This window comes from Capricornis sumatraensis, chromosome 5, assembly GCF_032405125.1.
Source record: "Capricornis sumatraensis isolate serow.1 chromosome 5, serow.2, whole genome shotgun sequence".
NCBI lineage: Eukaryota > Metazoa > Chordata > Mammalia > Artiodactyla > Bovidae > Capricornis > Capricornis sumatraensis.
In genome coordinates this window covers 77,206,115-77,231,365 of record NC_091073.1, presented here as the reverse complement: position 1 = coordinate 77,231,365, position 25,251 = coordinate 77,206,115, and the positions used below count along the sequence as shown (strand labels likewise).

Here is a 25,251-nt window from a genome sequence, read left to right as displayed (position 1 = left end):
ATAGCAAGAAGCCTCCTTTCCTTGCTACACCCTTCTCTCACCCTGTGAGTCTTCAGGCTGGGAAAATCAGATGCTATAAAAGCAATGAATACCTTTTTACATTCTTCCATCCCCGAAGAATTCTACCTGATGAGCTTTCTGCAAAATATAACTGGCGGTAGATTTACTAATGAGTGCAATAAATGTCGAGTACCTATTATATGCCAACTACTGTGCTAAGAGTGGTGGAGAATTCCAGGCTGAAAAGAACAGAGTGTCAACCCTTGAAGCCTGCAGACCAGAAAAGGAGATAGGCAGTAATTTTCTTAAGAGGCAAATTATCCTAACTTCTGTAGTAGAAGAATAAATTACGCTGTATGGAGAAAGCAAAGTTTAATTATAACAAGTGGCTCAAAGAAGACCTCTTGGAAGACATGGTGTCTGACCTGACTCCATGAGATCCTCTGGGGAGTGTCGCAGTCCAGGCAGAAAGGGATTTGACTCAAAAGTGCTGGGAAAAGGCCCCCCATGGGGCTAAACATCTTGCCCTGGGCAAGCATATCATTAAGACCAGATGACTGGGTGAGAGACAGATTGAGAAGGCTCTGGGCTCTAGACCACAGAGTTTCGGAGTGCAGTTGTGCTTTGCCCCATAGATTATCATGGTTAATTAAATTTTAAGCCAAGTATAGCACACATTGGCATCCTCATTAGTATCCCTCTCTCTTACTTGGTTTGTTTCCTTTGAACCATTTAATGTACCTAAATTAAGACCTCCAAATTCAAGATCATCCAATGTATGCCCCCCCCCACTCCCCAAACCCAAGGTTTCCAGGTAGAGGAGAAAGATGTCACCTCTGAATTAAGACACTATGGCACAGAGGGAAATGCCTAGAAACCAAAACCAGGTGATGTCTTCTCAGCTTTTCAAAGTAGCCTCTCTGGTTCCTTCAGAAAAGGGGTCCTCCTCAGCCTCTCCAAGCCTCAATCTGCCAGGGATACACAAGATCTCAAAGGGTCTGGGGAAAATCCTTTAAAAACCCCACTGGCCGGAGATCAATGTCAACATCTGCATCGACAGTGGCAGCACCGGAATTTCTGGTCCTCCCAGCTGTCTGGGATTCCCAGCTTGTACTCTTCCTGGAAGCGCTTTCTTCACCGCTTCTCTTGCGCAATCTAGCGAGCCCTCCTTCCGCTCTCGGGCTTCTTAAACCGAGTGTGGCTGGGCGCCGGAGACCAGAGCACCGAGCAGCGTCCCCTCCCAGCCTGGCGCTGGTTGCGCACTGCAGCGGGACCACAGCCGCTTCGGAAGCACTTCTCCCGCAGGTGGGTCATACTGCTGCCGGCCTACGCCTGGTACCTTTCGCCACAGGGCTCTCCTCCCTTATCAGCTTCTGCCCACCTCGAATTCCTGCTTCCAGGACTCTGCTCCGCAAAACTGCTCGCCCTGGGAAGAAGGTACAAGACCACCCAAGGGTGTGGCGGGAAGAGTTAAGCAATTCAGCAAGCGGCTTGCTTCCAGGAGTTTTCTCTCTTGCTTCCTCGGGGTGCAAAGGAGCCCTAAGAAGGAAGATTTAGGGCTTTGGACTCCTCTCTGTATCTTACTTCTAGATATAGGCAATCTCAGATCTGAGCACACTTCCTGGCCAAGAGCTGAAAATGCGTCCTGAGATTTGCAACTCCTTCCATCCTTGATCTTTAGCAGTTGTTTTTCCAGAAAAATCTGCTTTGGAATGTAATCGATATGAAGAGTAAATAAAACCTTTGGTTCCCTGTTTGTGCAGAGGCAGCTGGAAGGTACTTTCCCCCTCTGGATAGTAATTTTAAAACTTTCTTTAGAAGATGACTGGTCTAAAGGAAAGTCAACTGGATGGAGAATAGGGCAGGGGTGGGACTGGAGAATTCTATTCTTAGTTCTAATTAGAAGTTCAACACCTCAGCCTCAGTTTCCACACACATAAAATAAAAGATTATTGGAGCAGAGTAGCCACAAAATCCACCTCTAACAAGGTAAAAACCCATGACTAAAGATGCTTGCAGGTTTGAAATACACTGAAAACTTCATTAATGATATATGTGTAACTAAGAAATTTCTTTCTTCATAATAATGCAGGTTTCACTTTTTTAGGGAAACTACCCAGTTGTGGAGAGACAGTCTTTTTCTACTGAATACCTTGGACTTGCACCACTTTTATCATTCAGAGAATACTCTCAGCTTTCCAAACCAATTCTTCAGCCTAGCTGTGTGAGAATGTCCTATTCCGTATAAATGACAGTCATATAAATGTCACTCACATGAAAGAACATTTTTTTCTGATACAGTAGGTGTAATTTTATAAAATGGCACATTTATTTGAAGCAGTAAGTTCTTTGAGATATGGCCTTTTGCAAGGCCCCAAGTTTTCCAGAATGCTGTGATTTAACACGATATCAATACCTGCCTGTATTCCACCTGCATGGCAAACACCACCACCCCAGAAAACAGGATGAAGCACTCCTTATTTATCAGGCTTGGAGGTTGTAAAGTAAATGGAACATGTGTATGGAGAAATTGGGTCATGGCATTCTCTCCATCCAGTAACATTTATGGTGTTGCTGAAGTTCACGCGGCAACCTGAGGTTCAGAAACCAGCCTGTTCAAGGCCTCACCCCTAATTTGAGAATGATTTCCAGATGCCTGCCTTGCTTAAGCTTGCTAACTGGTGTTAGAAGTAAGCAAATAAATTTTTATAAACCTGTGCTTAAATTGAAAACCCTGAGCCTTGTTCTGAACAGTTTTAAGAAAAATAGATTCATTTATCATAGAATTTCAAAATTGAAGAACGCTTGAGCAGTCACTCCACATTTCGGCATGGACCAACCCTCATCATGCTACCATTATTCATGACATTATTAAAAGGGTATAAATTCTCTTTTTAAAGTTTCCTGAGTAGCTGATTCTGAAGTTGCCCTCAGAAACACATCCAATGTTTCATGATCCTCACCACCCAGTTCTCTTTGAAAGTCATTTGGATCTTTTGTCAACTGCTATTTCAAAATTATTTCCTTTTAAAATCTTAATAAAGTTAATAAGCTGCTAGCAGAAAAAAAATACAATCACTTTTCAAACTTGAAGACTTGCCAGGGTACCTTGTAGGTTTCCTCTGGATTATCCTCTGAAAAAGTGAAAAACTCTTTTTAAAGTGTTAGTCACTCAGTCGTGTCCAACTCTTTGCTACCCTGTGGACTGTAGCCTGTCAGGCTCCCCTGACCATGGAATTCTCCAGGCAAGAATAGTAGAGTGGGTAACCATTCCCTTCTCCAGAGGATCTTCCCCACCCAGGGATCAAACCTAGGTCTCCTGCATAGAAGGCAAACTCTTTACCATCTAAGCGACCAGGGAAAAAGTGCAAATTAGTCATTCAGTCATGTCTGACTCTTTGCTACCCCATGGACTGTAGCCTGTCAGGCTCCTCTGCCCATGAAATTCTCCAGGCAAGAATACTGGAGTGGGTTGTCATTTCCTCCTCCAGGGGATCTTCCTGACCCAGGGATTGAACCTGGTCTCCTGCGTTGCATGCAGATTCTTTACTGTCTGAGCCACCAGGGAGAGAGGTCAATTATTCAGTGTCTGCAACTACATTTACCTATAACTCCTACTCTAACAGTCTAGGACATGCTGTGGATAGTGAAGTTTTCTGTGTGGGATTTATTTTTTTTGAAGTTACAATTAGGCCAGAAGTAATAAACTTTATAAGGCCTCTGAAGTCACCTGTTTGATTGCTTTTGTACATCCTTCTGTGCTTTGTACATCCAAAGAGAACAGGTCATTAGTTAACTAAGAGCACAGTTAACTATGAAGAGTTCCACATTACATGTCCCACCTACTATGATATTTTAAATGACTTTTGGGTCATTTCCAAAATGATTTTAACGAACACTTGTTATTTTATTGAGAAAAATCAGGCTTGCAAGGAATAAAGCTAATAACTAAAGGATAACTAATGCTGAAAACAATACATGATAAGAAAACATATTTGGCCAACATACTTAAGCAATTTGTTCTTACCAAATTATTATGGAAAAAGGATTAAAGAGTGTTTACACTGTTTGAAGATCATCTTTCAGAAATACATCACTGCAAAAAAAAAATATGCAATGTTTTACTCAAAGAAGCATTTCCACCCTAATTAACTAGGCAGGACATGACATCCTAATCTGAATGCTTCTCCACAAGGTTCTAGAAGAGTGTTGTCTGCCATGTGTAAAGAAGCCTTACCATACTGAATTTTGATGGCTGCATATTTTTGAAGTTATTTTGAGAGACATATGTTACTTTTAAATGTAGATGATATGATCAGTCTTCATGTCAGGATGAAGTTCACTTTTCATCTTAGAAGGAAGGCAAATGTATGCAAAGGATAGTTTTGAAAAGTCAGGAACTATAATTCTGAACACAAAGAAATCTAAGAGGTAACTTTATATAGCCATATAGCATACCTCTTGGGGAGGGGGGTATCAGAACACATACTAGACCATAGCTTTTGCCTTAGCTCCAAATAAATTGAGGGAAAATAATGGTTCAAGCACAGAGCCAAGTGCTCCAATCAGATTTTCACTGGTGATGGCTCAATAACTGAGAAGAATCAGAATAGGAGAACATGGCTAATGGTCCACACTGATCATACATCTTTCATATACACATCTCAGTTTATAAGGCATGGAAATAGCTTTGAGCTCAAATAAAGCAGTGGCTGAAACAGTTATGCGCAGACTTTGGTAAACTTTCTTGTTCTGCTTCCCAGGCAGATTAGCGCCCTTCTCTGTACATTCAATGTCTTCACATGTTATTTTACAGCAGTTTGATTATGTGTCTATATCCTCCCCAAGACAGGAGCCCCATGAGGACAAGAACAGTCTAGTTTATCACTTTACCCCTCTTATGTAGCACAGGGCCTTGCACAGAGAGGTTGTCCAATAAATCTGTCAAAAACATGCAGTGTCTCTGTGTATCAAGACATTGTTTTAGTGTATCAAGACATTGCTGATACACTAATTTTTGTTTTTGAAAGATGCTAGTAATTATGGACATAGGAGGTTATATGCACAGATACCTCCAGTGCTATACTAGTTAAGAGGGTCAAAGTGTTCAGATTTCAACTACCTGCCCTTTGGGAAGAAGCATGAGATTGCTTTATACTCTACAAACATACAAAGTAAGTAGTGGAAATTATTCTGCTTTTTTAAAAGAATAAATAAATTGTAGGAATTTTGGTATTTCTTCTAATTAACCTTAATTTAATAACCCTATTATGTTGCTATCTTGGGTAAGATTCATAATAAATTATGAATAAACTCTAATACTTTGGAATTTAATTCATTTTAAAGAGTGACATAATGCAATTAATGCATTTAACTGAGGTCATGAAAGTTGGAATATTGAATTTTTAAAGGTTTTAATTAGTTTAACTTAAATAAAACACTTGAGCCTTTCTTTTAATACCTGAAGGCATGGCATAAGAAATGAAGCCTACTGATTAGCTAAAAAGAACTAAGTTATATCAAATCATTCTTATTTTAGAAATGGCTATTTATTTTCCAGTACCCAAGTACTGCTATTAAAGTGATTTCTTCATTGTATTCAATTGCCCTGCCATAGCAGTATGGGATATGGGAGGCACTTGAGGAGAAAACAATCAGTAAGTTGGTAAATGATACATTGCAGCTAATAATGGTTATCCCAAACTAAGATCCTAAACTCCTTTTTTTTTTTAAATGCATGTCTGAAAAATTCAAAAATATGTGTTTGGGAATGATGATACACAAAGAGGTCCCTGTATCTATCTTCTGAAGGGAGCCAAGAGTCTAGCAGTATCAGACTTATAGCCCAAATTGTGTTAACTCCATGTGTGGGGTTGTAAGGGCCTGGGAACTTTGCTGGGGTAGAGGGACCCACATGGATTCTGTTTTCATTAAGAACCTATGAGCCTGAGCCTCCCTAGAAGAGGGGGAGAGGCTCTAAGGAAAGAGATTTTAAGGCTTGAAGTCCAGAGTCAGGATTGAGAAAGTGTATCATCCTATCAGTCCAACCATTTTCCCATTTCCATAGTCCCAGGCAGAGCCTTGGAGAGAAGAGACGGAGAAACAGCCAGTGTGTGCCAGTAAATGGCTAAGGAAAAAAGCACTTGCTGATTTCTATGGCGTGAAATCTCCAAAGTTGGCTGATTTCAAACTTTAAGCTGGCAAGCCACCTCCAGCCACACCACACCACTAAAAAGAGCCGTGATTAAAAATCTAGGAATTAAAAAGGAGGAGCTGATTCACTAAAATATATTTATCAACCAGCAGTGCCCTCAGGCTTGTATACCTTAGTATAACATGAGAAGGGGGAAGGAGTTTCAAGAGCACTTTCTCTCCTGGGGTAAGAAATGGAGCGACTGCAAGGCCAGATCTTTCCATACAGCTCGAGCTCATGGGGTCTTGGCAAATATTAAAGGTACTCTGGCCGTTGGGAATCCTTGCCTGCAAAGCCAAATTAAAACTGAAAGAAAATGGTCCCCAAATGAAGATGAAGGAGACTATATAAAGGACATATAAAGCACCCCCAGGAGATTTCTAAATATTGTAAGGAGATTCTTTGAAGCAGATTGGAGTTACATCATCCGCAGGGTTAAAGGAAGAGAGGGAAACAGGATCAGATCCACAGGTTGGCAGTAATCAATATTCAGATAATTCCCAGTGGCCTCAAGGTGAGGATAAATGACTATTTATAGAAATTTTATTTAAGCAAAATTAATTCTGAAATGATAGAATAAGTTCCTAAATGTTTCTGACTACAGCAATCCTAGAAAAGCAAAATCCACTAATTGACACTAAATATTAAGTGGGCTTTTGCAATCACCAAATTAACCAATAAGCAAATGCTCAGGTATCAATAGTATGTACAAATCAAATGCCACCAAGTCAGTGAGATAGAGTTGTTTTCCTGATGGTGAATTGAGGTAAATGACAGATCTATAAGAAGTTGCTCAGAATTTAGTATGTAAACAGAAGTCAAGGTAAATTAACTTAGATACGACCGAACCCCTGACCTTTCTGTCATGAGCCCCAGCTTTAATTAAATGAACTAACCAGCCTAGACAGGGGCTAATGAACCTACATGATAAAATTCTTAGTCAGGGAATCATAAAACAATCTTCATTTATCTTGACAGATGCAACTGAGATCTAAATGTGAAAACACATATTAGAAAGATCCTTAACTGGATCAGAATTTCATCAAAGAACTAATATTAAAAATAGAGTTTCACCTAAAGTATAATTCAAATAGGTAATACAGATCTGCGTCACATTGCTCTCCTGATAATTCATTGGATGGTAGTGAAATGCTACTGACAGAATCATTTTAGCTATACAGCATGTCATAGCTAGTTTTACTTACTAGCAATCCTCGTGGATATTTATCCCCATAGAACATCAATGTAGAAGTTTTATATTTAGCTATGTTCTTGTTACTTTATCAAGTTGTACAACTTGATTAGTTTCCTTTTGTATCATTCTATTAGACAGCATAAAAACTAATCATCGGTAAATTAGGGTGCTATGAGATATGTAACATTTTCTCCCAAAATAATTGAAATAATTAGTTTTTTAGCAACCAACCTGCAGTGGTTTCTTTATTTAGACTAAGGGCTTTAGATGACAGATTTATGTTAGTCTATAGCTATTACTAACAGCTACCTCTATCTACAAGGCTAAAATAAGAAAGCTACTATTATATTTTCAAATAACATATATAAAGATTGAACTGTCAAAAATTAGAAAACTCCATTGATTATGGGCACATTACATTTTTTCATAAACAACAATCAGTGGTCTTTTGAAATCAAGGTCTTCTGATTTTGCTACAATAATATACAACTGTCAGTAAAAGAATATGTACTTAAATGTAAGCATGCTTGCTCTCCCTAAAGAGCCTTGATCTCACTAAATACAGAAATAGCTCCGTGAATAACTAGGATGGGTTCATGTATTATTGTAAGGTTTTTCTTAAAAAAAATTTTGACCATATTTTCCTTTCCAGTTATCCCTGGGATATATTAAAACAAATGCTCTGAATCACAGGAAGGCTGGACTAGTTGCAGAACTCCCTCCTGCCCCTATTCCTGGTGAGGAAAGGAAATATTTGATTGATGGGCTTCAGCTCATTACAAATATGTTGTCAAGTCATATAGGGCTTTCAGAGTGAAATTCAGAAGGAATAATAAAACAGAAAGAAGGACTAAGCAGAATCCCTGTTTACAGGCATCAAATTAAAATGAAAAATCCTGCCATAGCGTATGGAGTTTTAAAGTGTTATTTGTATTCTGACTCTCTGGGAGGTGCCAAGCCAGATCATTGGACTTGGAAACAGTAACCCTGAAGGAGGGGAGATGCGTATGTGGAGAGGACAACGTAGGAGGAATTCAAAACCTTGTGTGAAAACCCAGTTCAGAATTCAAACCTGAATTCTCAAAGGGAGACAAGGACAGAATATCTTTAATACTGGCTTCGTCCAAATGTAACCAGGATGTTGTATGGCACCAAAGGAGAGGTGCTATGGAGGAATAACTATAGTAGATTCATGGCTGGATTTGATCAAATTATAACTTGTGGCTCATGGAAACTCATTAAAGATTCCTTAAGGGAGTTACAGAGCAAAGCCTACTAAGTGTGTCTGGCATCCCTTGATCCTCTCCCTTGGGGTGCCTGAACACTCTTCAGTTACCATAAAAATAGGAATTCTAGGTTATCAATTATACCCAGCCAATTATGACTTAGAGGAAGAAATTTTAAAGCAAGTGAAATGTTTCTGCAGCCCCTTATAATCTCCTCCATAGGCTGTTCTCCCTCTGCCTTTTCCCTCCCCACCATCTCTCTCCAGTGGTTCTCGGCTCTGGATGCTTTTGAGAACTCATTTGTTTGGTTTTTTTTTTTTTCACACAAAAAAATACAGATTCCTGGGCCCAATCTCAGAACAATTGATTCAGAATCTCAGGAGGTGGTACCTGAGCATTTAATAGCATTGATTTTTTTTTGGTATAAGCATTTAAAAGATGCAAATTTTGTCATTCTATTCCAACATTTCCAAACAAGACATTCAGATAGCAAATAAGCAAATGAAGAAGTCCGTGCCTTAGATTGAATACTAAAAAAGAACAAATTATTTGCACAAACTATTTACGCATGCACCAACTTGGATTGATCTTAAGGGCATTATGCTAAGTGGAAAAAAAAAAGCCAATTTGAAAATGTTTCCTTTTGTGTGGAATTCTCAAATTCTCAAAATGATAAAATTACAGACTGAAGATTAATGACTTTCAGAGGTGGGGGAGGTGGCAGAGAGGAGGTCAGGTATGACTATAAAGGGGGTAGTAATGGAATAGCTCTGCGTCTTGCCTGCAATAGTGGCCACATGAAACTACACATGAGATAAAACAGCACAGAGCAACACAGTCAATGTACTGGTATCAGTCTCTCAGTTTTGATGTTGTCCTCTATAAGTGTTGGAGGAAATGGAAAATGATGCCCAAGAACCTCTTGTACTATCTTTAAGCTTCCTATGAATCTATCATTTCTCCCAATAAAACGGTTTCCTTACTAATATCATTGATTTGTTAAATATAATCATTTAAAATATGAAATTTTTGTATCCTGTTTGGACATTTCCAAATTCTTAATACTCTACTGCAACTGCTAAGTTGCTTCAGTCGTGTCCGACTCTGTGCGACCCCATAGACAGCAGCCCACCAGACTCCTCCGTCCCTGGGATTCTCCAGGCAAGAACACTGGAGTGGGTTGCCATTTCCTTCTCCAATGCATGAAGGTGAAAATTGAAAGTGAAGTTGCTCAGTCATGTCCAACTCTTAGTGACCCCATGGACTGCAGCCCACCAGGCTCCTCCATCCATGGGACTCCCCAGACAAGAGTACTGGAGTGGGGTGCCACTGCCCGATAGTTTATTACAGAAGTGATTGCAAGGAGAAGGAATGAGGTGCAAGGGGCTTAAAACAGGGAACAAGGGAAAAACAGGACAAGAGCCCGTTAAGTTGGCCACTGTTAAGATGAGTGAGGGCTTCCCAGGTGGTGCTAGTGGTAAGAACCCACATGCCGAAGCAGGAGACACAAGAGATGCGGATTTGATCCCTGGGTCAGGAAGATTCCCTGGAGGAGGAAATGGCAGCCCACTCTATGCAGTACTCTTACCTGGAGAATTCCCATGGACAGAGGAGCCGGGCAGGCTATAACCCATGGGGTTGCAAAGAGTCAGACACGACTGAGGTGACTTGGCGCACACACAGATGAGTGGTGCTCTATTGCTCTGGGACTTCCAGAATTGCTCTGGCACTTCCAAAGAAGTCTTATGAAATGTGTCAGAACTGTGTTCCAGACAATGAGAAGGGAAGCCCTTATCCACGGATGTCGCCATCAGAGGCCAGTGGGGGACAGGACTCTATATTGGATTTCCAGCTGCATTTTAAGAGGAAAATATTAAAATGTGAAAGAATTACAAATGAGGGAAATTCACACTTGAGCTGTTTTTATATCTATGTTTTGATAAATTCTCATGTGCTGAAGCCATTTCATACATGGTTTTACTTATAAGAAATAAGTGGGGAAATGGCTTCCCAGGTGGTAAAGAATCCACCTGCAATGTAGGAGACTCAGTTTCCATCCCTGGGTCAGAAAGATACCCTGGAGAAGGAAATAGAAACCCACTCCAGTATTCACACCTGGGAAATCCTATGGACAAAGGAGCCTGGTGGGCTATAGTCCATGGGGTCATAAAAGAGTTAGACACAACTTCCAGACTAAATAACAAGTGGGGAAAGAAGTTTCTTAAAAATTACTGAATGTGATTTCAAATAAATTTGATAGATTTCCAATAATCACACTTATAGAAGTATAATGAACCCTTAATTTATAGAATTTACATAAATACTAAATTAATTAGATATTTAACAGATTGGCTAATTAGATTCCAACCAGTCCATCCTAAAGGAGATCATTCCTAGGTGTTCATTAGAAGGACTGATGTTGAAGCTGAAACTCCAATACTTTGGCCACCTGATGCCAAGAGCTGACTCATTTGAAAAGACCCTGATGCTGGGAAAGATTGAGGGCAGGAGGAGAAGGGGACAAAGGAGGATGAGATGGTTGGATGGTATCACCAACACAATGGACATGGGTTTGGATGGACTTCAGGGGTTGGTGATGGACAGTGAGGGCTGGCATGCTTACAATGTCTCTAAAGTAGGTACTACAGAGCTCTCATTTCACAGATAACGTAACTGAAACACAAAGAGCTTGAGTAATTTGCCCAAGGTCACACACTAGTAAGTAGAGAACAAAATACTAATGTAGTGTAATTAATATCTTCAGTGTTTTTTAAGTTTATGAAAGTTTAGAATAGATGCATGTGGGGGCCACATGATCAAAATAAAGTCTTGACTCTCTCTCTGCAATGATTCAGTTCAGTTCAGTTCAGTCACTCAGTCGTGTCCAACTCTTTGCAACTCCATGAATCACAGCACACCAGGCCTCCCTGTCCATCACCAACTCCCAGAGTTCACTCAGACTCACATCCATAGAGTCAGTGATGCCATCCAGCCATCTCATCCTCTGTCGTCCTCTTCTCCTCCTGCCCCTAATCCCCCCAGCATCAGGGTCTTTTCCAATGAGTCAATTCTTTGCATCAGGTGGCCAAAGTGCTGGAGTTTCAGCTTTAGCATCAGTCCAATGAATACCCACGACTGATCTCCTTTAGGATGGACTGGTTGGATCTCCTTGCAGTCCAAGAGACTCTCCAGAGTCTTCTCCAACACCACAGTTCAAAAGCATCAATTCTCCAGTGCTCAGCTTTCTTCACAGTCCAACTCTCACACCCATACATGACCACAGGAAAAACCATAGTCTTGACTAGACGAACCTTTGTTGGCAAAGTAATATCTCCGCTTTCTAGGTTGCTCATAACTTTTCTTCCAAGGAATAAGTGTCTTTTAATTTCATGGCTGCAATCACCATCTGCAGTGATTTTGGAGCTCAAAAAATAAACTCTGACAGTGTTTCCACTGTTTCCCCATCTATCTCCCATAAAGTGACGGGGCCAGATGCCATGATCTTCGTTTTCTGAATGTTGAGTTTTAAGCCAACTTTTTCACTCTCCTCTTTCACTTTCATCAAGAGGCTCTTTAGTTTTTCTTCACTTTCTGCCATAAGGGTGGTGTCATCTGCATATCTGAGGTTATTGATATTTCTCCCAGCAGTCTTGATTCCAGTTTGTGCTTCTTCCAGCTCAGCGTTTTTCATGATGTACTCTGCATAGAAGTTAAATAAGCAGAGTGACAATAAACAGCCTTGACGTACTCCTTTTCCTGTTTGGAACCAGTCTATTGTTCCATGTCCAAGTCTAACTGTTGCTTCCTGACCTGCATATAGGTTTCTCAAGAGGCAGGTCAGGTGGTCTGGTATTCCCATCTCTTTCAGAATTTTCCACAGTTTATTGTGATTCACACAATCAAAGGCTTTGGCATAGTCAATAAAGCAGAAATAGATGATTAAGATGATCCAAATGAGAATATGTCAATAAAGACATCATCCATCTCACTGCAGGAGACCAGCAACTTTGTTAAATCTGTATTTTGCTTGCAAATGTTCATTCCAATGTAAAAGAGAGAAAAATAATATAGTAGGACAAATAACAAAAAAAATTGATAGGACAGACAGGCACACTGGCATTCTTTCACTACACTTACAAACCAGTTCCACAAAGTAAAAAATTATGGCATCATTCAGCAGTTAGAGGGTTTGAGTTATAACAACTAATTGTTAACTGATTAGAAATATAATATAGATTGCTACACTAGTTTGCCTTTGAAGATGCTGCTAAGAGTTTTTCAAAGGCATAGCTGTGTTTCCATATGATAGGTTCTGATCATCTCCAGGTGCTTTCTCATATAAAGTCACACCCTTCTCTGATACAGTTCAGGATATCAGTCATCAGCTAGTTTATAAAATAATTCAGTTGTGATTAATTCAATTATTCAAAGAGTTTCTGTGGAAGTATATAAAAGTCTTGTATATCTTGTCCCTTTTCTCTGTAACTTCTGACTACTTATAAAAGTCTGAAAGATCTGCCTGTAATATAGATATTAATACATACCTTCAGATAAGCTCAGGTAAGAATTCTTTTTCTAATTTGAAAAAGATACATGCATTCCCATAGAAGCACTATTTACAATAGACAAGACAAGGAAAAAAACTAAATGTCCATCAAGAGATAAAGAAGACATTGTATATATAAACACTGGAATACTAGCCAGTCATAAAAAAGAATGAAATAATTTAATTTGGATGCACTGAAATAAAGAAACAATGAAAAAAAAAAAGAATGAAATAATGCAACATGGATGGACCTGCATACTAAGTCCCTTCAGAGGGGTCCAACTCTTTTCTACCCTATGGACCATAGCTGGCCAGGGACCATCCCTGACCATGGGAATCTCCAAGCAAAAATACTGGAGTGGGCTGCCATGCCCTCCTCCAGGGGATGGTCCTGACCAGAGATCAAACTCACATCTCTTATGTCTCTTGCATTGTCAGGCAAGTTCTTTACCAGTAGCATCACCTGGGAAGACCCCAAAGTAACTTAGACAAAGACAAATGTCATATGGTATCACTTACATGTGTAATCTTTTAAAAATGACACTAATAAACTTATTTACAAAAAAGAAATAGACTCACAGGTGTAGAAAACAAAATGGATGGTTATCAAAGCAGAGGGGTAGTAGGGAAGGGAGATAAATTAGGAGTTTGGGATTAACTTATAAACACTAATATATATATATATATATATATATATATATATATAAAATAAACAAGGACTAACTGTATAGCACAGGGAACTATATTCAACATCTTGTAAGAACCTATAATGGAAATGAATATGAACAAGAATACACACACACACATATATATATTTGCTATACCCTGAAACTAACACAACATTGGAAAAAAAACAAACAAAAACAAAAAAATTCAGGTATTTTCCATAGGCTAAAATGAAAAGGGCAAATTTCTGAACTTCTTTTAAAAAGGTGAAAGCTTCATATGCTCTGCAATCTGCATGAAATTCACTATGTCGGAAGTGAATAGTGATTAGGTCTGGTTTGAAATTCCACATCAAATTTATGGAGTTTTACTTTAAATCCATTTGGGTGGAAGAAGTAATGTCCTTAATACCTCCCCGCCCCACCCCACCAACTTCTCTCTCTCTTTACCCCTGCCTTCCTCCCAGTGTTCACTCTATTCTCATTCAGCTTCCTCTTCATCATGCACCTCTCACTGTGCCTGACACATAAAGCAAACTGCAGCTTACAACTCCAACGGTCCACCCCTCCAATATCATCCCATAAATATTTATCAACAAGTGCCTGGTCCATCACAGTCAGCGCTCTTTTTAGCACTGAGGATGCATCACTGAACACGAGACTACCACCCACTGCCCCCGCAAAAAAGATTAGCTAAAAGCTTACACTATACACTAAATATCAGGAAGAGAATTTTTTTTTGAGAAAATTTAGTATTGAATTAAGAAATAATATTCTTTGAAAATGGAGAGTATCCTAGATGATTTTATTAGATCATAAAAACTTCAAGAACTTTTATTTGATTTATTATTAATTTAAATTTCAAAATCTTAAAAAGCAACACAGTCAGATGGTTTATAACTTTCTATCAGTTTATTTTTGCCCTGCATTTCTTTTACATTGGGTAAGATTAAGAAATCTTTTACTATATTGAAGTCATAAAGTTTATAACCTTTCCCCTCTAAGGTTATAAAATAATTCTCCATGGCCTCTTACAGTTCTATTATAGGTCCATTTCTTAAAAAAAAAATACATTTCAAGCCTTAATATATTTTAAATTTACCTTGGGGAAGAGTGTGAGTATAGATTAAGCTTTTTCTTCCAATTGGTTATTTAGTTGTCATAATATTAGCTACTGAATAAGCCATCTTTTCTACATCGACTTGAGATGCTAATCTTTATCATATAAATTTAGGTTCATTTCTGATTTTTTTTTCACTCTATTCCACTGAACATTTGTTATTCCTGTGACAGCGGCATGATATTTTAGATTTAAAATATTTAATAGAACTGGTCCTCTATTTATTAGAATAGAACTAGCCCACTTTTCAGAATGTATAGATTAAACCAGAGAAAACTGACATTTTTGTGAAGCTGAGGCTACCCACCCAGAGACATGCTGTACATTTCTATTTACATGAATCTTCTGAGTCTTAGGGGAATTTTAATTTTTTCTTCATTTGGATCTTGTACATATCTTGTGCGTGTGCATACTCAGTCGCTAAGTCATATCTGACTCTTTATGACCCCACGGACTCTAGCCCACCAGGCTCTTCTGTCCATGGGATTTCCCAGGCAAGAACACTGGAGTGGGTTGCCATTTCCTTCTCTAGGGGATCTTCCCGATATATATCCTGTATCTTAAGTTCATTCTTAAATACTATCTCTATTTTGTTGCAGCTGTAAACAGGGCCTTTTCTTCTATTAAATCTTCAAATTGGTTTATTTTTCTCATATGAGAAAAGCATTGATATTAATTGAGTGCCCAGACAAGATATTGAATTGCTTTTATGTGCATAGCACTTTTTCAATTGACTTTTGAGTTTTCCACGATTACAGTTTGATTTTCTACAACCCCTTTTGAATTTCTATACCTCTAATTTCTTTCTCCAGTATAATTGTGTTAGCTAGAATCCAAACAATAATATAGGATATATATATTTATCTGGTTTATGACTTTATTAGGAATATTTCTAGTAATTCTCTTTAAAGTATGAAACTGTATTTTAGGTTGAGAAAGATACTTTGTATGGTAAGGAAATATCTATTCATTTCTTTTTAAATAAAAATAAAGAAAAACTATCAAATTTTAATGTAGGTCCACTTAGCATACATAAATATGGTCATATTTTTCTCTTTAACCTTCTAATATGGTGTATTCTATTAATAGATTTTCTAATACTGAATTTATAGAACTAATCTTTACATTTTTAGAATAATCCTATCTGATCCAAGTGCACTGTCTCCTAAAAGGCTACCAGATATTGTTGGTTAATTTGGGATTTTGCATTACTAAACATAAATAAGTTGGTCTATAATTTCCATATTAGTGCATTCTTTGTCAGATTTTGCTCTTGAGAACTTTGGGAACTCAATAATGTAAGTACTAATGTAATAACGTAAGTACTCAATAATGCAGTATCGTTGTGATACACATCCACAGTTTAAGACCACAACTGGTAAATGTCTTGGGTTGTCACTGCATTTCTTTATCCAATACAAAATTTTGTTAAATAAGACAAATGAGAATATATGAGACAGTTTTTACTCCTTCCAAACTTTGTCAGGAATGTGCTCGAGATAATTCATCAGAAGATTCAAACATCACTCAATCACTGTTTCCTTGATATAATTTTCATTCCTTTTTACCATAACATTCATATTTTGTTTGGGTATTTGATTATCTTTCAGTTATGGAGAAAATTTCTACAGATGCATTTCCTCTCACTATGCATTCTTCAGAAAAGCAAGAAACTGTATGTATTTTTGGAACTGGAGATTTTGGAAGATCACTGGGACTTAAAATGCTCCAGTGTGGTTATTCTATTGTTTTTGGAAGTCGAACCCCCCAGATGTCCAGCTGGCTGCCGAATGGTGCAGAGGTCATGAGCTACTCTGATGCAGCCCAGAAATCTGACATTATAATCATAGCAATACACAGGGAACATTATGATTTTCTCACAGAATTAACCGACGTTCTCAATGGGAAAATATTGGTCGACGTCAGCAACAACCTCAAAATCAATCAGTATCCAGAGTCAAATGCAGAGTACCTTGCTCAGTTGGTGCCGGGAACCCATGTGGTAAAAGCATTTAACACCGTCTCAGCCTGGGCTCTCCAGTCAGGGGCACTGGATGCAAGTCGGCAGGTAAGATTACAAGATAGATTTACACTCCATCTTTAAAAAGTAAATGTCTTAATATGCACTTACCTCAAAGATTCTAAAACATAATTTCAAAAGAAAATATTTTATTTTGTTAATATGTGCCATGAATAGCTTTTCTGGGTTTGACAAAGTAGGGTAACCAATTGTAGTGATTCATTTCCCATTATCTATACCCTGAGCTTTCAGCTTGATAGAACCCAATGGTGTCAACCTCTAGAGGCCTCCTGTCAGTACTAGAAAATAACACCGCTAAATTGTTGATGGATATCCTTTAGACTCCCATTACTTTGTATGAAATGGGTTCCATTTATTCATCAAGATTAAAAGCAATCCGTAAGTGACATGGCACCCACAAATATAGAAGAGAACACAAGTTGTCTGTACTACAGAAAACCAAGTCTAATCATATCCATGCCATACGCCTAAGCCACTCTCAACTTAAAAGCCTGGTACTTAACTATCCAACATACATGTGCAAGTCTAAACCATAATCTCGTTAAATATGTTCACTCTACACCCTTATTTCAGAAGCAGTAACTACTATATAACACCATCCTCCATTACTAAAGAAAGAATAAATACAAAATTAATTATTTTAACCCAGGTGTTTATCTGTGGAAATGACAGCAAAGCCAAGCAAAGAGTGATGGATGTCGTTCGTAGTCTTGGACTTACTCCACTGGATAAAGGATCTCTCGTGGCAGCCAATGAAATTGAAAACTACCCGCTACAGCTATTTCCAATGTGGAAGTTCCCCTTCTATTTGTCCGCCGTTCTGTGTGTCTTCTTCTTTTTATACTGTGTAATAAGAGAAGTAATCTACCCTTATGTTTATGAAAAAAGAGACAGGACATTCCGTCTGCCTATTTCTATTCCAAATCGTGTCTTTCCAATAGCAGCACTCACACTGCTCGCCTTGGTTTACCTCCCTGGTGTTATTGCTGCCATTCTGCAGCTGTACCGAGGTACAAAATACCGCCGATTCCCAGACTGGCTTGACCACTGGATGCTTTGCAGAAAACAGCTTGGCTTGATAGCACTGGGATTTGCCTTCCTTCATGTCCTCTACACCCTTGTGATCCCTATTCGTTATTATGTGCGATGGACGTGGAACAACAGAACCGCTACCCAGGTAAATCTCTACTCATTTGTATTCTCCTATTTTTAAATCAAAGAGCAATCTTGCTACATCATATTCCATTTCATAATTATAGAAAATCAGTCTTCTAAACATCTTTATTTTTTAAAGCAGCTACAATTATTAGACAGTTCATGTTTGTCTTGGGGAGTTTATTGTTTTACTTTGGTTTTAACAAATCCTGTTGAAATCTCATGTAACTATTGAAGAGTCAAAGTTAGATTCCCAGGTTCACTTGGATCCATATCTGTATTCTCAGGATTCACTGGTACACAGATGTGAGGGCTCAGGAAAACCTAATGAACCTACTTGAGTTACTTCAATAAATGGAAGCCAAAATTTAAAGTTTCTATTTTTATGCATGCTCCTTTCTTTTGGAAGTCCAAACATGAATCAGAGGAATGTAAACAAATTAACAAAAGGGTGTTTATAACTCCATTAATATTTGTCTTGCGGGATGGCATCCTCAAACAATTCTGAGCAAACGTCAAAAACTGTATTCTGCACAGTCAAAATTTATTCAGAGAGAATCAGCATGGGGAGTCTTAAAGCAGTCCCATAGAAAGTTCTTATACATCAGTTCTGGTTTGGAAATAATTGGTTTTGATCAATCCTACTGCAGCGTCAAAGTTTATTAGTCAGTAACTCATTGATGGTGTGTCTGTGGGATTTCTATACATTATTTCCGTAACAAATACACAGCATGTCCTTGGGTAACAGTCATGTTACAGGGGCCAGATTTCTCTCAAGATGTGTTACAACAGACCTGAAGCTACATTCCAAAAAAAAAAAAAAAAGGAAAAGAACTCAAACTCTATGTGTGTGAATAATCAGCATATAAAGCAGGAAAACAGAACCCTGATGTAATCGTTTGAGAACATCAATTTTTGCTTGGGGAACAAGAAGCCATATGGTAAAGAAGGTTTAAGTAAATGTTTACTTTGTTTTAGGATTTACAGGGTCAATTAAAATTCTCTATATAATTTCTGGAGTTAACTATCATAGTAAAGTCCTAATAGAACCAATTACTTTTTCTATCAAAAAACATAATATCTAAGTGTAATTATTTTCCGTGCCTCTTCAGAAATGTTATACAACTTGCGTTGAGCAAAGAAATGATGTAGAGGTATTTTTTCATCACCTTAAAAGTTTGGGCAATTTGTAAAAAATGAAATTTAAAAAAATTGCTTCTAACTATTTTAGGCAATAACCAAGAAAGAAAATCCATTTAGTACCACTACCTCCTGGCTCAGTGATTCATATATCGCTTTGGGAATGCTCGGATTTTTCCTGTTTGTACTCTTGGGAATCACTTCCTTGCCATCAGTTAGCAACATGGTCAACTGGAGAGAGTTCCGATTTGTCCAGGTAAAAGGACTTCATGATTTAATCTACTTTTTAATGCAAAATGATTCTGAGTTTACAAATATTCTGATTTTTCTCTCATACCTGCATAAATTTTCATTTTGCTCCATCAGTTCCCTAGCAATCACATAAAAATAGCAACTGAAACAAGTTCAGATTAGAAAAGCTAAACTCAAACCCAAAGGCAGATTCCATGATGGTTTGATTTCCTAGCAGGACAAGATTCCTGACCACTCCCAGAGACACAGCTAAGAGTACAGACTGAAAAGCATCAACTACTATTGAACCCTGTGTATGGAGATATACTAGGCTCAGGGTGGAAAGAAACCCAAACACAAAATTTCTACTTCTGAAAATCAACTTTAGAATATGGACTTATGGGTATAAAACTTTCTATGCTAGCTTGTCATCGTACCAGATTCAGTGCTGGTCTGTAAGATGGAAAATCAGGGATTCCACACATCAACCACCAGATACGTCATTAAAGGCAATTAGTAACTAATCTTGTAGACCAGCGGTCTTCAAAATATGGCACCTGGACCACCACCAGCAGCAGCATCACCTGGGATCATGTTAGATACAAATCTTCATGCCCCTCCCCTACCAAACTGAATCAGAAACTCTGGAGGTATTGAGGCAGGAGTTAGATGGGCCCCAGGTTGAACAATTTCTCCCCTGTGGATGAAAACCCCATAATAGGAGAAACTCCATAGAAGCAGGATGATGGAGGAGGCTGTGCCCTGCACAGATACCAAATTTAAAAAAAAACACACACATTCCTCATTCTTAAAGTTAAGGAGACCTCCCCGACAACACATGCATAGAAAGGCTTCTTGGAGGTAAAAAAGGGAGGGTGTGACACCTCATAGTAAGCAATGTCAACTACCCATGAGCCTCTTCACTATTCACTAGACTCCATCTTGGCAAAGAGATGAGCTTCCACACATGAAAGGATCCTGAGATATACCAAATATGGCCTCAGGACTACACAAATCAAAATGATTGGCCAAAGGAAACCCGGAAGAAATGACCCATAAAACTAATTCAAACTGCCACAAAAGGGTGACTAAGCAACTCTCTCTCTCTGAGCCTGCCCATGTGTCTACCCACACATACTATACTCTTTTCCTCCTAATAAACACTTTGTTTGCTTCAGTACTTTTTGTCTTTGTGGGAATTCTCTTTGGCAAAACCAAAGAGTCAGGTTCTTGTCACTGACCACTGGTCTAGTGGCTAGGATGTGGTGTTCTCACCACCTCGACCTGTCCTCAGTCTCTGGCTGGGAACTGAAGCCCAGCTTCAAGTCGCTGCAGGCCGAGGTCATCCGAGATCATCCAAGATCAGTAAGGCCCAGCAGTTGGTTTGTTTTCACAAGACCTCTGGGTGATTCTGAGGCATATTCCTTGAGAACTAGTGTAACGGAATAGACCATTAGTAACGAAAGTCAGAATTGCACTTTATAGAAATGTTTGAATTCAGAAGTCTTAGAGTTTCTCCCGGAGACCAAATGCAGTAAACATTTTCTCATGTTTATACCTTTGTTCAGACATTAAGATGGAAATAAACACTGGGCTTTGTATGTAGGCCTAAACAAACAACCAACCAAAAGTAAAGTTTGCTAACTGCTGTTTACTGGGATACCATTCAGCTAGTATCTGCTTTTAGTCAGCAACATACACTAATGTGGTATTTCTAGAGGACATACTGTGTTTTGTTCATCTCTGGCCTCCAGAAAAGATGATCCAGGAAGGAGTGTTACCCTTGAAAAAGAAGGTACATTACTTATTCAAATGCAAAAGAATCTATTCCTGGGAACCTTTCTCATCCAGTTAGGTTAAGATGAAACCACCAGGTCATTTGTAAGGAGTCTTTTCTTTTTTTTAAATGATACAACGATCATCCTGAAGGAGAGTTAATGTTTTTTCAATTCTTGGCAGTGTTCTAAATACTACAGGTTTCAAAGGCTTGTGGCTTTGACGAATACCCTTCACTGACTCACAGTATTTCATGTGAAAATGTAAACAGTGTTAATGTACATGTTTTTGTTTCTTGTTTATAGTCCAAACTGGGTTATTTGACCCTGATCTTGTGCACAGCCCACACCTTGGTGTACGGTGGGAAGAGATTCCTCAACCCTTCAAACCTTGTGTGGTATCTCCCTTCAGCCTACGTGATTGCACTGATCATCCCTTGCACAGTGCTGGTGATCAAGTTCATCCTCATCCTGCCATGTATAGACAAGACCCTTATGCGGATCCGCCAGGGCTGGGAAAGGAACCCGAAATACTCAGAATCGGCATTGAATGGAAAAACAGATATTTAAAGCAAAGTTCAATTCACCTGGACTTCTTAACCATGGTATTGCATGTTTAGAGAAGAATAATTAGTGCAGTGAAGAAAGTGTTTTTCTCCCACCATGAGCTGAAGTTTGTGAACAAAGAAATCATGCCTGACTTTGAGAAATGGGACACCATTTAATCTCAGGTCCGTGTGGAACCACTGCTGGTCTCTGCCTCTCCTTTTTCTGGAGGTGGGGGGCTGAATCGCCATTAGCTTTGTGGTTTCACAATAAGAAGCTTCTTTGCTGTGAGCAATATGCATGACCTAATGTCTTGCAAAATCCAGGGGAAGTACGCATAGTTTCCTTCTCTGATTCAAGGGCTAAGTAGAGTGAAAGAGAAAATACTAAGATGGTGGCCGCTGATAAGGGCTTTATTAGATCTGTCTGAAAAAGAGGACCAAGGAAGCAAAAGGAATGAGATTTTTATTCTGGTTTTTGGAAGTGCAGGTGATTATAAATATTGCCATGGTAAATTCTGTAGTTATGTGTGCTTTTTGATATTTTTTTTACCAACCTGGATATGTAGTGTGGGGAATTATTTTATAAAACGATAAAAATTTCACAGTAGATTAGAAATAATCATGGACTGGATATATGCAAACTTATACAGTTGTCATAAGATCGTTCCTTCTCAAAGGAATAAGTATAAAAAAAGATTGAGTTAAAAATGAGGGATATCCACTTGGATTTCCTCAATGTACCATGAGTGAAGAAGAATTGATAAAAGCCCTAGTGCAAAAAGTTTAAAAAAAAATTGAATAAAGTTTATAAAGTTTATACCACATCAGGTTTACTATTATTTAGGTTATGTGCTATGCTTTGTAAATAACATATTCCAGATTTGTTCAGTATTAATCATCTATGAAATGAATTGCTAGTATAAAAAAGTAGCTTCTATAATTTATCATAGTTTGTTATAAATTTAAGCAGTGAAGTTAAATGAATAATGAAAGTGTAAGTTGGACCAATACACAGATGAGGGAGAATTTTGAAGTCTTAGGCGAGAGAGGTATGAGCAGCAGATTGTAATAGGAGACTTGGTTCTTTCTCAAGTCCTAGCTGGAAGGCAGGAGGCTTTTCTCTGCTTTTCCATGATAATGATGCCATTTCCAAGATGCCCTTCAGCAGGATTAGCCTTCCTGGCTCATACATGGAGCTGAGAGGAGCCTTATGTAGGACCTTTCCACAAGCCGAAATAACCAAAAGTCTTCAGATTTGACAGTTTTCTGCCTGCCTCACACAGGCCATTTCTTTTACTTTTTCCTTTCGCTATCATATATTCTATATGACATTATACAAAATGATTACAATATATTAAAACATCACCCACAATCCAGAATATTTTTCTATAAAATGTTTTGAAAATAGTTCTGCCTATACTGTATATTCAATTGTGTATCCTTTTCCACTTAATATACTACAGCTTTGTTTGCTTACTTACATGCTTTATGTATTGAATCAGCGGCTTCATGATATTACAGCAAATATGCATTAGTTTTACCACTGCTCTAATTCAACATTTAGGTTATATCCATTGTTTACTAAAACAACATTTCAGAGGATACCTTAGCACTTATAACTTAAGTGTGTATTTTAATTTACTTCTTCAGAATGCTTGCGAAGAATTGGGATTAAAAATTAAAAAACATTGAATGTAATTGCCGAATTATTTCTGAAGTTAATACCACTGGCACCATATGAAGATGTTGGTGTCATTATACCCTTCAGTTCAGTTCAGTTCAGTTCAGTCGCTCAGTCGTGTCTGACTCTGTGACCCCATGGACTCCAGCACGCCAGGCTTCCCTGTCCATCACCAACTCCCAGAGCTTACTCAAACTCATGTCCATCAAGTCAGTGGTGCCATCCAGCGATCTCATCCTCTGTCATCCCCTTCTCCTCCCGTCTTCAATCTTTCCCATTATACCCTTCCAGATATTTTTTTTAATTTCAGCTTGTGTTAATGAGAAGACACCCAGAGTATATGTTCCATTCACTTATCCTTGATCTACTCAAGGATTCAGAAAAGCCTGAGACTTTGAGCAGAGCTGTGCTGTGTGGTGAAGACCCCAGGGCATCAGTGAGAAAGACAAGGCAACTGTCACTGCTCATTCATTCTATTTTATGCAAAATACCCAAGTATTGTAGGGTTGGCCACTGCCTTTTGGCTAGATAATTGGTTACCTAAAGGTTAAGTACTATCCAGGCTAATCTAAAGGAAACCTTTGGGGTTAACCATGTTCCTTTTTTGGTAAAAGAGTAAGATTTTTACTGGCTATCTGGTCCATTACTAAGACTAGAAAATGTCACTCTTAGGTTAAACAAGGGGCTTCCCAGGTGGCTCAATGGGTAAAGAATCCGCCTGCAGTGCAGGAGACATGAGATGTGGGTTCAGTCCCTGGGTCAGGAAGATCCCCTAGGATTTAACATGGCAACCCACTCAAGCTTTAAAAAAAAAAAAACTTACCTACAGTAAAAAGGATTCTGCTTTTATAACCTAGTAAAAATGTTCTTCCTGGGTACTTCACAAAAGGCATCCAGGAAGCCAGATATTCCAGAGCACCCCTGGTGGTTTTGGCATCACAGTGCATTGCTGGGCATGACCCTCAGCCTCACCCACAAGGCTCCAAGCCCCAGCAGCTGACCAGAGAAGCTGGTTCCTTCCTTTCACCCCTCCCAACATCCATTCCCAAGCCATCAAACCAATTTGCCCATCCTAACACAGCTGATTCTCCCAGTTTCCTTAAGGTGGAAAAGAGTTTGAAACAGAAACAGGTGTGTCGTGTGAACTACAGTTCTTTTTAACTGTTCCAAACTATTCTTCTCCATTAAAAAAGTCAGACTAAACTTCCTCACTCCTCATACATTTCCTGTATTCTAGGAACATGTTTATTATACGATAGACCTTTTATTTTTGTATATATTCCCCATATTAAGGGATGACTGCTTTTGGAAATGTGTACTCATTAAAGATTGTTTTAAAAGTTTTTCCAGTTGAATAATCATTCTGGTGTTGACTCATCTGCATTCCAAAGAAAGTGTCTTGAAGGTTTTGGTTTACAGTAGTTCCAGCATCTGGAACTAAAAATAGTTTCTTTCAGGGATAAGGAAAAGGAAAGGAAGTACAGTGGCTGGAAAGCACGGTAGTGGATTTCCAGCTTCAGGTGATACATGCCTACGCTCGGCGCATGACGTGTCCCAACATCCTGCATGCTTGATTTTTTACCCTCAGAAAGGGAAAAAGCATTAGCTGGTCAAACAGGTAGGGGGTCAAACTATCCCACACTGGACTTTTGGAAGAAAAAAAAAAAAAGGCCTTCCTTCATTCTCCCAGGTGGATGCCACCCAGACAAGGCAACTGCCTTAATGGGTAGACTGA

At 38.7% G+C, this 25,251-nt stretch overlaps 1 protein-coding gene across 1 annotated transcript; it reads left to right on the top strand.

Moving 5' to 3' along the window:
• Positions 1 to 1,179: 1,179 nt before the first annotated feature.
• STEAP4 (STEAP4 metalloreductase) lies at positions 1,180 to 24,786 on the top strand. Its single transcript, XM_068972642.1, has 5 exons — positions 1,180 to 1,305; positions 16,556 to 17,013; positions 17,636 to 18,163; positions 19,373 to 19,537; positions 21,594 to 24,786. Exons 2-5 carry the CDS (start codon positions 16,558 to 16,560, stop codon positions 21,855 to 21,857), a joined length of 1,413 nt encoding a protein of 470 aa, XP_068828743.1. The 5' UTR covers positions 1,180 to 1,305; positions 16,556 to 16,557; the 3' UTR covers positions 21,858 to 24,786.
• Positions 24,787 to 25,251: the final 465 nt, after the last annotated feature.

Bases quoted from the DNA above. Each gene is read 5' to 3' on its own strand.
- STEAP4 (XM_068972642.1), top strand. From the start codon at position 16,558: ATGGAGAAAATTTCTACAGATGCATTTCCTCTCACTATGCATTCTTCA. The intron at 18,164-19,372 runs GTAAATCTCTAC...TAACTATTTTAG, and splicing joins ACAACAGAACCGCTACCCAG to GCAATAACCAAGAAAGAAAA. The intron at 19,538-21,593 runs GTAAAAGGACTT...TCTTGTTTATAG, and splicing joins GAGAGTTCCGATTTGTCCAG to TCCAAACTGGGTTATTTGAC.